Below are 16,386 nucleotides of genomic sequence, written 5' to 3'. Positions count from 1 at the left end.
GAAATGTAAGACTCTGTTGTGCAACAATTGTATCATGTCTTTCGCCTGAAGTCTCTGTGACGTCATCCTGTTCTAGACCAAGTGATTGTTTCTGGCGTTCTACAAAGGTCGGAAAATGCGGTTTCTCTTGTGATTTACCGCTTGTAAGAAAGTAACCGCTGAACCACTAAATTGAACAGACGCCGAAGAAGAGGTGTAGATGGGGGTGGGGTGCTCGTCAGCCGGTTTGAAGGGGGCCTCAAGACCCAGAGACCACGCCAAGAGGAGGAACAGCGTGGCGCCCTGGCGCGGGAGTCTTGCCGACTCTGGCGACGAGGACGATTATGCCCAAAGCGCGTATGAAGATGCAGACGGTACATATTTTGCTGTTTTATTGCTCCATTGCAAACCGCGTCAGCCCTCACCCATCAGGTCCAGGGCTCAGGCTTCCTGAAAAGACAAGATACTGTATTGAAATCTGTATTGTTCCATTCTCCTTAACACTCACAGCATATTCATCATTTAAGCACCAAACCCCCACATTTGACAGCTTTGCCCATCCATAAGTCTTAAAAGACGAAATGTAAATACTAGTAGTAACATACTATCAGGTAATAGCTTTAGGGAATTAAGGTACTTTTAAAAGAGCACGAGTGATCACTTTTAATAATCTAAAGCATGATGTATCTTTGCCTACGCCTTTAGCGAGAAGCACGGTAGAAACAACTCTCCAGGCGAGGGAAAAGAGGCACAGTTTCGATGAGCAAAGTGACACGGGCATGCCTGATATCGGTCGCTACGCTAGCCATGTGCCCGACCTCGTCATGTACCGAGACCACAACAAACCGATGCCGTACCGTAAACGGCAGCGAGGGGTCGTCATGTTCGCGGATGTTTCAGGTAAAATCTTGCATCATCTCAACTGTCGAAGTTTGCTACCGAACGATTGAATTTATCCTCAGAATAGCCAATGTTGTCCTGGCCATAGATTTTATACATAATCATGATTACCCTCCAATAGGAAGAACCGTCTGTGCCATGGTCTAATATTTTGCAAATGTGAACCGGAATCAGCAGAATAAGTCAAAATTGTGGTAATTCACATTTATGTGGTAGTCTATTGAAGAGTAACTGGCTTGTAAATTCCTTTGTGTAAGGTGTTCTCTTAGTATGTAAGAATAACATTTGCCAAATCTCACGGTAACCGTTTGCTGCAGGGTTTACATCGCTGTGCGAGAAGTACACTCACAGCACAGACAAGGGGTGTGGTACGGACAAACTGACCAAGACGCTGAACAGTTACATCGGCAGGATTGTTTCTGGCATCCTGGCATGTGGCGGGGACATTCTCAAGTTCGCAGGAGACGCCATATTTGCTAGGTGGAAGGTAATTATTCCCTCATATGGCATTAGTTATGTCACGTTACTAGCTAGAATACATTTTAGCATTACACACAACATAAAAAAAGATTGCTCTGGGGAGCTTTCGAGACGAATAGACCTTCCTCACGCGGCGGACATGATAGAATGAAAACGAGGCCCTTGTGGCAAACAGTAGACCGATCCTAACTGTCAATCACAATTAGCAGTTTAGCCAATGATTACCTGATAATTAGAGAATCGACCAATGATGAAGTGGCTGCATGACCGACAAATATTTGCATTTCTATGTTTTTATTTTGCATTTCTACGTTTTGACGGAGGAGGGCGGGGACTATTGCATTCGGTCAACGAAGCTCCAAATTTCTGCATCTTTTTCGTGCATTACATAAGTTATAATATTGATACTTGGATATCATATTTTAAAACCGAATGAGATTGAGGAGGAAAGCTAAATCTGTACATTATTTTTGCTTCTTTGCCTCATTGGTCTCGTCTTCATTCTATCATGTCTGCCGCGTGAGAAAGGTGTATTCTCTGTCTCTTCGTCAACCCGGTAATAAAGTCAGATCTCGTCTTGGAGTTCTCTTGTCACGTGACTTGATGTTGATTATCACGTGACAAGAGACAGTCATATACAGGCTTGAGATAGTTTAAGGTACTGCATTGTCTGCGGATTTGGATCGCCTCCCGAACACCTCTAGAAAACCAGTAGGAGTCCTGATCCAGCACTTTCACATTGTCCCAGTCTATCTTGTGTCAATCAAAACACCATGTTGAAATTTTTGCTTTTTTTGCAATGCAGAGCTTTGTCATAGAAATAAACCACATTCAACAGGTGGACACAGGAACCGAGTTGGGCCCGACCCTGAAGGAAGTGGTGATGTGCAGCCTGGACATTCAGTCTGTGTGCGACAACTGGGAGACTGACGTGGGCGTCAAACTGCGCGTTAAGATAGGTGAGGAGACTTTAAATAGCGTTTCTCTTGTGACAGAGAGATAACGTTACATCATCTCAAAGCGAAGTTTCGTAGCCCGAGTGTCATCCTGTTTAGTTCCAGGCTCTACCTTCACCAAACAGGTAGAAGGTAGAGCCTGGAACTTAACAGGATGACACTCAGGCTAAAGTTTCACACAAGGGCTAGCAATCTGATTTGAACGAAACCATTTTTGAATGCAGAATACCAACACGTGTTCAACAGATAGAGAGCGCTGAATGTCATATGTCGCGTGCAGGTCTAGCCGCTGGAGAGATGAAGATCACCCAATTTGGAAACGACGCGGAGAGGATATTCACGGTGACAGGCCAGTCCGTAACAGACGCCAACCTGGCCGAGAAGTTCGCCGACTCGGGCACAATCATTCTGTCCCCTATGGCGTGGAAGCTGTGTGACAAATCCACTTTTCAGTGGGAGTTCCGGAAGGATGGGCGCCACGTCAAGGTGGAAGCTGTGATTCTTGAGAAACCTTTCTGTTGACGCATATCCCAGTGATCTTCAAGTACTTCTGGGTTCATTTTCTTTCTGTCTCGAGTACAAACTCGGTGGATACACATGAATAATTACAAAAGGAAATATCTAGGTGCAAAGAAGTTTTACAGTCGCTAGACTGACATCCTCCTACTTAGATTTGCCATCCTGCTAACTTACATATCTTGCACAGTTACGAATGGTGTAGCAGACTTACGCAACGTATGTGTCCTTACCGTACAGGTTTCTGGTATTATCAGCGATGACCTCATTTCAAACTCCCTTTCATCGGGCTCCTCCTTCGGTGAAGCTCGACCGAAGTCACCTGGCAGGCTCTCCACCACCACCACGACTTCCCGCCGTAGAAGAAAATCAGGTACATGACATGATGTGAGGCCTGCCTAAATCGTCAGAAGGGTCAACAAATCCGCCTGTTGTCTTTTCTTTCACTAATAGGCAGCGTGCGTGAAATAGTATCGGTGTCAGTTTTATAAATCGCCATGATGGTTATTGTTATAGGTTATACCAAGAGTTGGTTATACGTAAATTAGCGAGCGGGTATTAACCTGAAGCGAATCGCGAGCTCGCTTCTGTCGTGCCCGCTGAGGATGCATTTAATCTAGATATATACAAATACACTTTTTCAATACTGGGAATGTAAAAAAAGGGCCATACTCCTATAAACATAAGGCCACCCGTGTGTAGTTTAAAGGCATCCATTAATCACTGCAGCAATACTTACTGTCAATTCCTTCATCGACGTAGTTCAGTCGGGTGAACCAGACGAGAACCAAAAGAGGTCTCCTGAACTGGCTTGGAGAAATATCAGTAAGTCAAATTTCACATTTCCTAGTTCATTATCAACAAGATATATGATACAGTCAGATACGTATAAGTTACAACTCTGCATACAGTGTACTTAAGGATATGGACCAGTGAGGCTGGGTCGATGCCAGTGAGGTGTTCTGTGTCCTCCGTGCAGACCTTATAATTACCTGGCGATGTCCAGAAATGTACTTAATTAGCTTTATAAAGTCGTGACAGGAACATTATCATCACCTTGTCGTGCTAGGTGCACGGATGCATATTTTTCTCTCCCATCGACTTTATAGTTCGCTAGGCTAGGCGCTAGACCCCAATACATGTAACGTGACAACTTGTGAAAATGTCATTTTAGGACCGATATTGTTTGACCACATTCTGCATCTCCCATACACCACAGGACGAGAGGCTTGCTATTCAGAGGACGATTCGGCGTTGGAAGATATCAGAAAATATATTATTCGCCCCGTGTTGCAAAAGGTACGTAAGAATGTCTGCAAGGGAGAACCTTGAAGGCCTGTCCAAACTATATCAAGTCATTAAAGCTGCTAAAAGGCGTCCTGGTGTTACCAGCAAAAGCTTTTGGTATCATCGTATCAGTTGGCAAGTAATCGCTGCAATTTGACCACATTCCACTGAATTGATGTTACTTGCATGTAACGGAGATAGAAGTCTACATATTAAAGGGGAAATCGTTGTTATACAACGTACAGAATATGCAGTACATCCCGAGTTTCAGAACGGAAAAATACTGAATGTACCTTGTGTTGCCAGCTTGATGACGACCAGCCTCTAATCTACCTGTCAGAGGTGCGACAGGTGTCAATCGTTTTCATCAACCTCGTCCATCAGGACAACTTCACCGACGAGCAGGAATGTGAGGCTTTCCAGGAGGCATTCGACATCGTCTACAACAGCGTACACAACATGCAAGGTCAAATATCCCCGTCACGTTTGGGCTGTCATGGTCAGCCCTTTTCTACACCGGGAGTTAAAAGTCTCAAGAGAAAAAAACATTTTATCTGGGTTGGATTGTCCATAATCTGACACAAGATGACTAAAAACTGCTCCAAATTGTTTCATTTTCTTTCTTCGACGTTCTCAAAGTAACATCAACGTTAGAGAAATCAGGGCATATAATATGCAACGCAATTTACCTTCTTTAACTGCATCCTTTTTTTGCAGGCTGCTTGAACAAGGTGTTCATGTTTGACAAGGTAAGACCTTTTCAATCGTGTTGAATGGCCAATGGATGGACGCTTGTCTTCTTCGTGGTGTCTTTCTTAGACAGGCGTAACTGTATTAACTAAGATGCACCTGTCTTTGGGTATGCCTTCCATTATCAACGTTATCCCAAGCATGCCTCGCATTATTTGTTTCTATAGATGAATAGATGTTGACCGTTGTTCCCCCTTTCACCATCCTATCGTGCAGGGCTGTACATTTCTGGCCATTTTTGGGCTTCCGGGATACAAACATGAAGACGACAGTGCGCACGCCTTGAAGGCTTCCAGCAAGATTTGTAAAGACCTGGGACAGAAGGAAAACGTCAGGTTCGTTTCAGCTAATGATAAAAATTCATTAAATTAAGCCAATCATGTACTGTTATATTACAGATGATTTACAATTCGTTAAGTGTTGCTACGCTTAGTGATGCGTCATGTGTTGTTGTTTTTTCAGACATATCTCTATAGGTGTAACGACTGGCTCTACTTTTTGCGGCGTGGTGGGACACAAATATCGACACGAATATACGGGTTTGTAACTGCTTTCTTGTTCTTTGTTCCTCTTGCGTACATGTACAGATACTTCACACGTTTGATGAAACCAAATGTCTTTGGCTAAATGAGTAACAAGTAAGTCATCAACACAACAGTATTGCAAAAAAATGGCCAAGCTTTGATGCTTGTTCTAATTGTTAGCATGTTTATCATAGACCGGACTGGACCAGAAGTTGAAATAACACTGAATTTGAGTAGATGTAGCTCCTTTGAAAGTATAGAACCACCACTTTGCCATCTCAGCAAAGCATATAGTCTTGCACCACCGTTCACTGTCCTGCAGTGATCGGGCGGAAGGTGAACCTGGCCGCCCGCCTGATGATGGCGCACAAGGACAAAGTCTCGTGTGACAACGAGACATACTACCACTCCAAACTACCCAGACACGCCTTCGACGAGCTGCCATTCGTCGAACTGAAGGGGGTGCAGCAAACTACACCTATGCACGAGTATTTGGGAGACGACGGGTCGGTTATTCTTGTCATCCTGATCATTGTCACATTGAGCGGGGGGTTCAAAGTCAAGAAGCACAATCATGAATATTCATATACTATGTATTCCTACTGATAAACTACATGATCGTGTTTATTTTACTATATACAGTATATTGTTTGTGTATTAGATTAAACCTAGCAGATAACTGACTTTACTTATTGAGATGAGAAGAATCATTATTGAGATGGCGCGACAATGCTTAAAACCATACTCATGACTACTTATGACTCCTGATTTTGATAACGGCACAGGGACGGGAAGGCACACGCTGCCGAGACGCCGGACTACCCTATTCTTGGTGAGGTCACTTTTCCACAATACACTACTGAGATTCATCCCTATTGGTTTTATGACAAATCACTACATAATATAGCGACATGATAAAGCGCTTCAGCCCTAGAACTTCAACAAGTAAGTACAGCCAGCACAGCATCGCCATCACGCATTGGAATAGTAGATCGGTCTTAGTAAGATAATTGCTCACCTAATTAAATCGTTCGAGTATATCACACACGGCCACCAACAGGAAATTTTCATCTTGTGAATAGGAAGAGAAAATGAGATGGACAAGTTTCTGGATGAGCTACACCTGATGACACAGCATCTGGAGAAGGGGGATCATCGAAGGGTCATCATATTCGAGGGGGAGGCTGGGATCGGCAAGTCACGCATGCTAGAGGAAGTGATCATGAAGGCAGAGGAAGAGGGGATCAGGTAGCGTCAACTAAAGACCTGTTGTGCGCATGGGAACCAGACGCCTCTAGGGAAATGCGCTTTCGATGTTGGAGACCACTTTATTGAACTATGTCACTGGACACTGATGAGTTGCTACAACAACGAGTCACAACAATATCTAGGGAAGAAAAAAGAGCTACTGATTATGCGTATCGTTTTCGTCCATCATATAGAAATCATGCCAGATGATCATTAAAGATGGCTCATTCTTCATAGACGGCAACATGCACACCATCGAACACTTTTTGCATGGGTTTAATTGGGGAAATATTCCGTTTTTTTACAGGGTCCTGTCATGTGCGTTGACAGTCCAAGACTACAACACGCCGTACCTCACGGTAAAGACACTGATCGACATGCTGTTCGACATAGACAGCAAGGATTCTCACATTGAAGCTGAACATCATCTGTTGAGCATCATCAAGCACCATGACGTGGCAGACGAGCTTTGTCTTCTCAACGACCTCATCAATGTCAAGGTATGATTCGTTCCCAATATTTCCAATACATTCAATCTTTAATAAACGCCCACAAGAAACGGATACACCGACTGAAATAATCCATTTTTACGTCGTGAAAAAAGAGCACTATACTTTTACTTGCGCTAACATTAAATGACTGCGGGCCAAAAAGCTATCGCACATAATTATACAGCTTTAAATTGTACAAACATGCACGGACAAGACATGTGTATCGGCTGCAAGTCTGAGAGGGACACTCCTATCGTCAAATTTCCATCAACAGTTTTCCCCGTTCAAGTTATCCAGTAACGGCAAGGTATGTCCTTGGTATTAAACAGCAAATGTTTGTATAAATCTCTGGCTCTGTCCTTGGTACTGAAACCTGTGTCGATTCCGTCATCCGTCCATGCAAGGTCCATGCAAACTCTTTTCTTCACTTCAGTTAACCCTTAGACGACACCAAGTGCAGTACCTCACATCCTTTGTGTTTCCTCAGTTCCACGTAACCCCTCTGGTGGCAGCCATGCGCGGAGAGGAGAGAACAAAGGAGCTTCACAAATTGTTGTATAAGATTGTTCACGAGGTATTACTTAAGTTCACATTTTCTTATTTGCCATATTTACGAGTAATAAAGCTACTTGCCCGTTTCTGGGCATTGATTAAAGCATGTACTTGATGATCAACATGCATGCACAATGACGGTCCTTTTGGTGAAACCAAGTCAAGTCCACAAAGAATAACAAGCTTGCAATTGTATGATTTGAGTGTGATTTGTCATTGTTCCAGTACACAGCAGGAAATTTTGTCCTGTTTGCGGTAGACAACGCTCATCTGATCGACCATGACTCCTGGGAATTCATCTCCGATTTGGCAGAGGACCCAAACTCAGTCTGCATCATGACCATGCGGCCACTGCAGCCCAACAAGATGCCCAGCCAGACGGCATTGAGTGTGCTGTACAACCCCTTCACGCTTCACATCAAGCTGTCTGGCCTGCATGCTAGCGTCATCCCGGACCTGGCCTGCCAAATCCTGGATGTGGCACAAATCCCCAGGGAGATCAAAGAGTAAGCTCACAGTTTCAATCTTATCTTACTCCTTTGTAGATCGGCACTTTGAATCACTGGATGAAACCATACACGTGATCATAAATGAAGAGCCATGTTAATCAAAGTTCCAAAACACAAGGAAAACCGTTATCTTTTTATCTTGAGTGTTGAGTTCATGATCAGAAGTTCCGCCTGCGCAGACTCCTACAAAGAAGAAGCCACGGCGTCCCGTCCTGGTGTGAGCAGGTGCTGCGTCATCTGTACTTCCAGGGCAGCATCAAGATCGTCAACATGGAGGACGCACCGCCCGAATACAGCCGACTGTCTCATAAAAGGTCTGTTCTGGAGAGATCATGCCAAATTTGTCTTAACTCTCGTGGTGGATGCTAGAACTGGATAAAGATAAATGTTATCAAAGTAAAAAGACGTCTTGGCTAAAGAGATTAAACATGAATTTCTTTGAAATATCACCACCAAGGCCTCCTATTACAACCCACCCCCTACACCAATTCGACATTGACAGGCTAGTTTTGTATTTCAAAAGGAGTTCCATCCGGAAGCAAAGCGTAAGCTCAGGCACTGAGTCATACGCCGAGGTGGACGGCAGCAGAACTCGGATGGGGTCCCGTACAACAGCAGTAGCAGAGACGACGATGGTGTGTATCCTGGCACCCGGAATCAATCTGGATGACTTCAACTTACCTGAATCGGTTAAAGGTGCGTCCCAGGGCCCGGGGTTATGTTTGTCCCGTCCCTACATTATTTGTCTTAAGGTACAAAAACAAAGATGTGGAAACGTAATTACATTTGGAATCATCCTATTAATGTATATTGATTTACCTCATCTACAGAAGACCATGCTAAGAGTTTAATCCACATAATTACTCTTTTGTGATTTTATGGCCTTTGGTCAAGTCAGTTGATGTTATACTTGCATGAGGTCCGATCCACAGATATGATGGTTGCGCGACTGGACAGACTCAACACGTCCGACAACATGGCGGCCAAGTGCGCCTCGGTCATAGGCGTGACCTTCACCAGGCGGATGCTGGAGGTCGTCGTTCCTCAGTACAACAATAAAAAAGTACGTTGTGCCCCCCCCCCTTTTCATTGAATCTGGTGAAGGTAATGCTTGTAGGGAAACGCGGCCAAACAAAAATCTTTGTCTTTGTGTCGTCCTGATCTATACCTTCCTCTTTTTCCTCAGCGCTGGGCTATGTTTCAAGGGCTACAATCTTTCCCTTTAGCTGTTTATCTACTAGTATGGGAAATCTGACAGACCTTGTATGAAATGTCGATCTCTTTACATATAACATGTGCAGTGACATTGTATAACTAAACTATACTGTCTCTGCACTGTAGCTAACCAGTTTTCTGTTCCCCCACCTTTGCCTTGTCGTAATGACTTTTAACTCTTCTGTTTAAGATGAGAATTTGTTGAAACCAAATTCCACGCAATTGGTGGAAAAACATTTCCCTTGCATAGTCAATTGAATTAAATTCTTTTTTGGGGCGAGTTAATGGATATGATTAAACATCCGAAAAAAGTTAGCCTCACAGTGCACACATGCTATCGGAATGATGCTCATCACATTGACGACGACCCCTTCCAACTTGCAGGTCCGCGCGTCCGTCCAGTCGCTGATGCAGTGTCAGATCCTGGAGTGCGCCGCCGGGGACGACGAGCAGCACCGTGTGCACCACCACCACGCGCACCTGGCCGCCTCACAGAAGATTGAATGCCGTTGTGCGAAGGATCCCGAAGATGCGTCCTTCCTCGTATACCCGAAAGGCAACCGCTCCAACCCCATCGTCGTGGACATCCACTGCAAGCTACTGCGGTTTAGATCTCCACTCATCCAGGAGACAGCCTACGCCCTGCTCACCGAGGACCAGAGAAAAGCCTTGCACAAGACGTGCGGTGAATTCTTGGAGGGACAGGCGCATAAGTGTAAGGCCTGTGGTGGAGGAGATTTTGTACACTACCACGGACCGCAAGCCAGTGAACCAAAGCAACCGGAAAAACCAACTGGAACGTCTATTGGATTTGTGCGATCAGCCACAGGCAACGAAGAATCCTATGCATCTCTCAAGCTCACCCAGTCCAAGCAACGGCCTTCCATAGAAAAGCCCCAAGGTGCAATGGGCGCAAAGCGCTTGTCTGGTGGAGGGGGAAGCCGTAGACAGAGCTCATTTGCCGGCCGAGTACAAAAAATGGAGAGGGGATTCAAGGCGCAGGACTTTAAAAGGTCGTCAGATTTTAGCGCTGTGACGATAGAGGAAGGTAAATGGCATATTTTATCTTCCTCATAATCAGAGGTTTTGGCTTGCACTGGAACATATGGATGTTAGAAATTCTGATTAACAAATCGTTAATTTTTTTTAAAAGTCAATATAAGTCCCACACCATGTGTATTTTGCAACCTTGTTGCCTCTTCAGGCAGCGTCTCCTCCTTCGGCAGTAGAATGAGCGGCAGTAGGTTGAGCATTGACAGCAAATCCCGCGCCAGTGCTGGCTTCTTCGGGTAAGGACTTTCAGTTTCCTTTTTTGCCTTTGGTTGCGATTAACAAGACAAACACTAAAATATCGACCGCGTGAAAATACATGGCGCGGAACGCTCGTACACTTTATGTCTCTTACCTGTATATCATGTACCGATCTTCTTCTTCCGTTTCCCTTTCAGCCCTTATTCTTGGTGGCTTTATTTGCTATTAAGCTTTAACTAAGCTTCTACATAGGGTATGGCACAAAACAGCATTTCGTGTACTTGGCATTCTAAATTAGGTGCTGATTTTGAGGTTTGTTCCTGTGCTAAATTACCGATATAAAGACTCTCGATAAGATCGGTTGTGTGTAGCTAGCTAGAGTCATGGGACGATCTGCATGTCAGCCTGTGCCTGTGGTTCAGCATGATCATCTTGCCCTGACCGTAGGTCTGCCAGTGAGATTCAGATGGAGGAAGGGTGGAAGCAGATGGACATCGATCTGCGCGGCTGTGAGTGCCTGCAGGTCCTGGCCTCCGTCTACCCTCTACTGTTACATCATTGGAAGGGCGCCGGCAACGTGTCCAAGGTCATCCACTTCCTGGTGGAATCAGCGGCTGCTGCAGTATCAGTCAACAACAACATGGAAGTAAGGCTTCAACGGTCAAGTGTACACACAGCATGTCATTACATACAGCCATATCACCGCTATTAGACACACCAAAGGACCAAGTTGACTTTTAGCTGTGGTTTGTTGATAACGTATCTAGGAGAGTAGGTAGGTAGGTACGATTTACAGCTTGCTAGCAAGTGTATAAGGACTTTGATTTAACTGTCGTGGTATGTGCAAAAAAGAACGTTTCAACAATACATGGGAAGACATTTCAATAACGCGAGCACAGAATGACGATAGGTATTTCCTCGTAGGCACTTTCACACTTGTTTGAAGTGTCGGACATGCTGCGGGCCGTGTCTAAGGGTCGCAAGGCGCTGGAGAATGCGACAGAAATGACTTGTCGAGTCGACAAGGAGGAAAGATCTCGGATTGAGAGTCTTCAGGGCCAGGTGAGACGTGTGATACGGTAACACATACTGATCTCAGATAAGCTGCATATGGAATGCACTGATTACTAGCATTCTAGATGTAGTCCTAAAACAAGTTGACCTATCTTGTAAGTTACTGTTCTAAGAGCAGGGTTTAACAGATCACTATCAGAGGTAAGGAAAAGGGAAACAGAAGTGAGCCCGTCATCCTCCTTTCTTTCTTTCTTTCTTTCTTGGCGAATCTTGTCATAGGCTTACTTCCAAATGGACCGTTTCGAGGAGTCCATGCCGCACTTCCACCGAGCGCTGAAGATCCTCGGCAATCCCCAGCCCACGTCTGAAGCTGGAGTCAGTCTGCGACTGCTCCAAGCGGGCTTCCGACAGCTCCTACACGTGATGTGGCCCGCTCAGTTTGTAGGGAAAGCCACGTATGTCAGTAGTGTATCCCATTCAACATTCCATCAGGAAACAGATTTTGTTGCCTATATTTAGTCGCAACGCTAACTGGGATGTATGTTGGACTTAGGACCAGGCTCTGCGATGAGGCCTTTTTGAGGGCCCTTTTCGGATGGCATATCAGTTCTATTGTATTCAGCTTCTTGTATAGGCCCTCCTCCTGTTCGTCTATTGAGCAGAAATTTTGATAGTAACTACAGGAGGCCAAAACATTTCTCATCATTGTAGAAGACTAATACATATTAGCACACTATTACATACTAGCATTCGCACACAGTGGTCGATCCAGTCTTATGATGTAAAACTATGGATATCATTAGTTGTTCTCGCCGTAAACCAGTGGTCTGTTACAGGAGTTCCCGCGCCAATCGGCTGGTGGAGCAGGCCCGCTGTCTGTCGCACGTGTCCCACGCCTACCACATGGTGCACCAGGACAGGCGCGCCCTGGTCGCCGCTCTGCAGCAACTCAACGCCGCCGAGCAGGCAGACGACGACCTACATGAGGTAAGCGGCGCTTTAAAGGTTAAAATTCCTCGGGTATTTTAACATGCTTGACAGCTTGTATTGTGTAGGGTGAGATTGATATTAAGGATAGATGATCAAATACCAGATTGTGGTGCTTGAATAAAACCTAATAGGTACAGGTAGGAATAGCATAAAGATTATCACAAGGTTTACCCTGCTTTGTACCGTAGCTGATTACAGCCTATACCGCAATCATGGAGAACTGTCAGATGATGAACTGGTCCAGAATTGCAGAGGGATACGAGAGGAAAGCACTTAAGCGGTGAGAAGCAGCCTGCAATTGTATCTTGCGATTAACTCAGTGATATTTTGTCGTTCCTTGATTTAATGACCTTAACTTAAAAAGTGAAATTTAGATATTACGAATATGTATATGATGAGAGGTTGCATTCACTACAGCGTTCTATCAGTTAACCAACGTCTTGAACTGTCAATCTATATTCCGTCACAGATGCAAGGAGGTGGAGTCTAGCCTAGTGGCCGATGACCTCATCACGTTGGCGCACCTCTTCAGTGTCAGCATGTCGCTCCGACTGGGAAGGGGACAGATTCACCCTGCTGTCGACTCAGGTCTGTAGATACAGCAACCCATGACCTTGGTATCCAGCTATGTACACTCGGCAACATTACTTTATCTTTAGTGTAATCCAACCTTTTTATAATCGGTACGTTTGTTTCTAACCCCTTGGACAGAAAAGACGTAGAAAAGCCCTTTGAACGGTTCCTTACATCATCATGAGTTCAGAGTAGAGTTCGGGTAAAGACATGATGCGTTTTGCAATGTGGTAAAGGGATCATCTTAAGATAAAGAAATGAAAGTGAAAAGAATGAAAAGAATGAAAGTGCTGTCTTTAACACTTTATTCAAACAACGAACTCCCAATAGGCTACCACTCCAAGTCGGTATGCGAGCGGCTTCACGACAACGCGATGGAGCTTCAGTGCCTCCCGGTGCTGGCGCAGGCACTGCTGTTGGCTAACAGGTAAATACAAATTTCCACCCGACCACGAATCGTAGACGTTCAACCGCAGCCGAGTGCCGCTTTCTGAATAATGTTGCAGTAATGGTAGGATCGTTGGGTAGGCTAGACTAGGGTCATTGTCCACCCGTTAGTTGTGAGATTCTGCTGAGGTAATTTGGGAACATGTGCTTGGGCTGTAGCTTCTATCAAGATTATTCAGATTATTCATTATGTCCAAACGTTCAAATTCTCCTGTGGAAAGCGTTCTGACTGCGCACTGTTACCTTACCTCTCATTCGGATGGCATGCGGTTATGAGGAATGATAACGTACTGTCGCACGATTGTAGTTACAACACTTCCATTACTTACGGCGCAGGGAACGCGACAGTGTGGAAGTAGTGCGCCAATTGTTCTACCTTTCCGAGGAAAATGAGGACGTCATGGGCAAGGCGTGGTACTACTGCAACTGCCTGGACCTGCTGCTGGAGGAAGGTTCTCTCAACTCACCTGTCCTTCATATCATGTCTTAGTATCCCTGTTACGGGTCTTCTAACATGCATAGAAGAACGATATGTTTCCCATTTAACTCAAACATTACCCCTATCATATATATATAAGTCAGGTTTCACAAATGTTTCTCAAAAATGTTTCCCCTGACCGTTAGTAATACAGAGTTATTCTACTGAATGTTACTCAGAAATCAGAATGCGAAACAAAAGCGTGGTGAATACACTCAAGACTCTTTATAATTTAAAATGCGCTTTGACTGCTGGTCACATGGTCATTTTGTTCGTGGCGTCGTCCATCCTTTTTACAGGAGTTGTACTGGAGAATTATGAAGAGTGCGTAGAATTTACGTCAGAAATCGCCGAGGACCCGTCATTCATGGATGACGTCATCCCGCGGTTTTACCTGCTAGCTGGTCTTGCACTTTGGTGAGATGTCAGAGATGGCTTTTAATTATGAAATTCAATATAATTCCAACAAGTTACGACTTGCGTGCTGTAGCTGAAATGGCGTTTTACTTTTTAACCACTGTTGGTTTCTTGTGGATTTTTTAAAAGACTTGCAAATGCCAAATCACTTTACACAGTCATTATCCTGCCGAAACAGTTCAAACCAAATATGTGTAATTGACTTTGATAAAGATTGATTTGATTGACTGATGATACTATGATTATTTAGTGCCTCGCGGAAGGGGAACTGGTACCGAGCCGAGAGTTGGTTCCTGCTGGCAGAAGAACTCCGCCCGCCGCGGCTGGAGACGTTCATGGCGGCCAACGGGTACGCAAAGGTGGTGGAGTGTGAACTGCTAGCCTACTGCAACGCCCTGGTGCAGGGACTTAAAGTCATGCAGATGAAAAAACAGGCACTAAAGGTCAGTCAGTTAAGCTAGCGTGGCCACTATATGTTGCACAGCTAGGTACAGTCCTTCTGCAGAGCTCAATGTTTGCACGAGGTCTCCTCGACAGGACAGTAAATGTTGAATGGATATGTCCACGGTGCTGAAATATCGGTGGTACTTGCATCTGGAAATCAGCGAACCAATTTGCAAAGCGTGTTTACTACAGTATGTCGCACTGTTAGACGATATGTTTTGTAAGTTGAGTCTCTTGAACGGGACGCTGTCATCCCAGCTGGCTTTAAAAGTGCACTGTGACCTTGTGCTTGCGTACTCTGATTTATCTGAAAGTGTTCATAACGGCACCTTGTTGGAGTGAGCTACGTTGCAATAGCAATGTTATTTTCTGTCTTTTTCTGTCTAGGCCATCAAACAGCTGGGTCACGCGTGCCTCGCCTTCCCGGTGCTGAAGCCGCGATGGCTCCACTACCAGGCGTACTTCCACATGCTGTCAGGGGACCCCAAAACTGGGCGCGTCTTCGTGGATAAAGCTGTGGAAGTGTGCGAGGAACATGGCAATGAGATGGAGGAAAAATGGGTGTTGTATAACCGCAGGTGGGGACCCAACTATCTTAGAATATCTAAGATTGCAGCTTCTCAAATAGCATTCCATGCCTTGGACCCATTGCAACGTGTCTGGAAAAATTTGGTTTGCAAATCTGTCCTTGTCAACTTACTGTTTACAATTATCAACCATGTGGTTACAAGTCGACAGTGTTGAAAACACTAAATGCTAGTTGATGTATAATCAACGTTATGTAGAAACCTTATCAAAACCTTATGCAACAAATGCCCATGCAAAAAAAAAAAATCATCGTTTAGCAAGGATAGTTTCTCACTATGGATCAATCAAGGAATGGTTCATTACATAGAGATGGTCAATGCGTGTGTTCTGTTGAATTCCCCAGGAGGTGGTTCAAGAAGAGGAAGGTGAATCAGGCCAAGTTTTGGGTCCCAGACGGGGACCTGGACTGGCACACTAAGGACGACCCTGGAGCCACAGAGATCAAGTACTGGCTGCCCATGCCCCCGCCTTCCAGCAAGTGGTAGTCTACAGGAAAGCTAGCATCACGAGCACAAGCGGATAGAAAAATACTGTCTGGTTCTACCGTCATATCAAGTCTTTGGGGTTACCAGTTTACATGCTTTCTATATGGACATAGTTTTCTCAACTAATATCGAACATCGTTTCTGTCATGGACATAGTTCTCAACTAACAACTTGCTTTCTTTGCTTTGTATACTGGGAAATAAATCAAACGATGTGCAAAGTGCGATGAAATCTAGATTATGTCATGTAATGTAATATAACTGCCGACCATGGCTCTAGGGAGATATAGGTG

The 16,386-nt window shown here is 44.8% G+C and overlaps 1 protein-coding gene across 1 annotated transcript; it reads left to right on the top strand.

The window, feature by feature from the left end:
• Positions 1–49: 49 nt before the first annotated feature.
• LOC136433287 (adenylate cyclase type 10-like) lies at positions 50–16,317 on the top strand. Its single transcript, XM_066425332.1, has 35 exons — positions 50–353; positions 685–879; positions 1,197–1,366; positions 2,198–2,318; positions 2,596–2,801; positions 3,072–3,204; positions 3,594–3,656; positions 4,051–4,130; positions 4,425–4,584; positions 4,836–4,867; positions 5,085–5,203; positions 5,331–5,407; positions 5,715–5,898; positions 6,178–6,224; positions 6,475–6,640; positions 6,948–7,140; positions 7,619–7,705; positions 7,909–8,189; positions 8,372–8,506; positions 8,716–8,888; positions 9,125–9,255; positions 9,792–10,455; positions 10,612–10,696; positions 11,106–11,304; positions 11,583–11,720; positions 11,952–12,127; positions 12,509–12,659; positions 12,851–12,942; positions 13,132–13,250; positions 13,566–13,662; positions 14,019–14,134; positions 14,460–14,577; positions 14,828–15,020; positions 15,409–15,599; positions 15,953–16,317. The coding sequence occupies exons 1-35, from the start codon at positions 200–202 to the stop codon at positions 16,092–16,094; spliced, it is 5,388 nt and encodes a 1,795-aa protein (XP_066281429.1). The 5' UTR covers positions 50–199; the 3' UTR covers positions 16,095–16,317.
• The last annotated feature ends 69 nt before the right edge of the window (positions 16,318–16,386 follow it).

Source organism: Branchiostoma lanceolatum, chromosome 4, assembly GCF_035083965.1.
Source record: "Branchiostoma lanceolatum isolate klBraLanc5 chromosome 4, klBraLanc5.hap2, whole genome shotgun sequence".
Taxonomy (NCBI): domain Eukaryota; kingdom Metazoa; phylum Chordata; class Leptocardii; order Amphioxiformes; family Branchiostomatidae; genus Branchiostoma; species Branchiostoma lanceolatum.
This window is presented reverse-complemented; position numbering and strand designations above follow the sequence as displayed.

What these genes read in the sequence shown, in the direction of transcription:
- LOC136433287 (XM_066425332.1), top strand. Translation starts at nt 200, where the DNA reads ATGGGGGTGGGGTGCTCGTCAGCCGGTTTGAAGGGGGCCTCAAGACCC. An exon ending in CCATATTTGCTAGGTGGAAG is followed by an intron (nt 1,367 to 2,197) that starts GTAATTATTCCC and finishes CACATTCAACAG; the next exon opens with GTGGACACAGGAACCGAGTT. An exon ending in GAGAGGAAAGCACTTAAGCG is followed by an intron (nt 12,943 to 13,131) that starts GTGAGAAGCAGC and finishes ATTCCGTCACAG; the next exon opens with ATGCAAGGAGGTGGAGTCTA.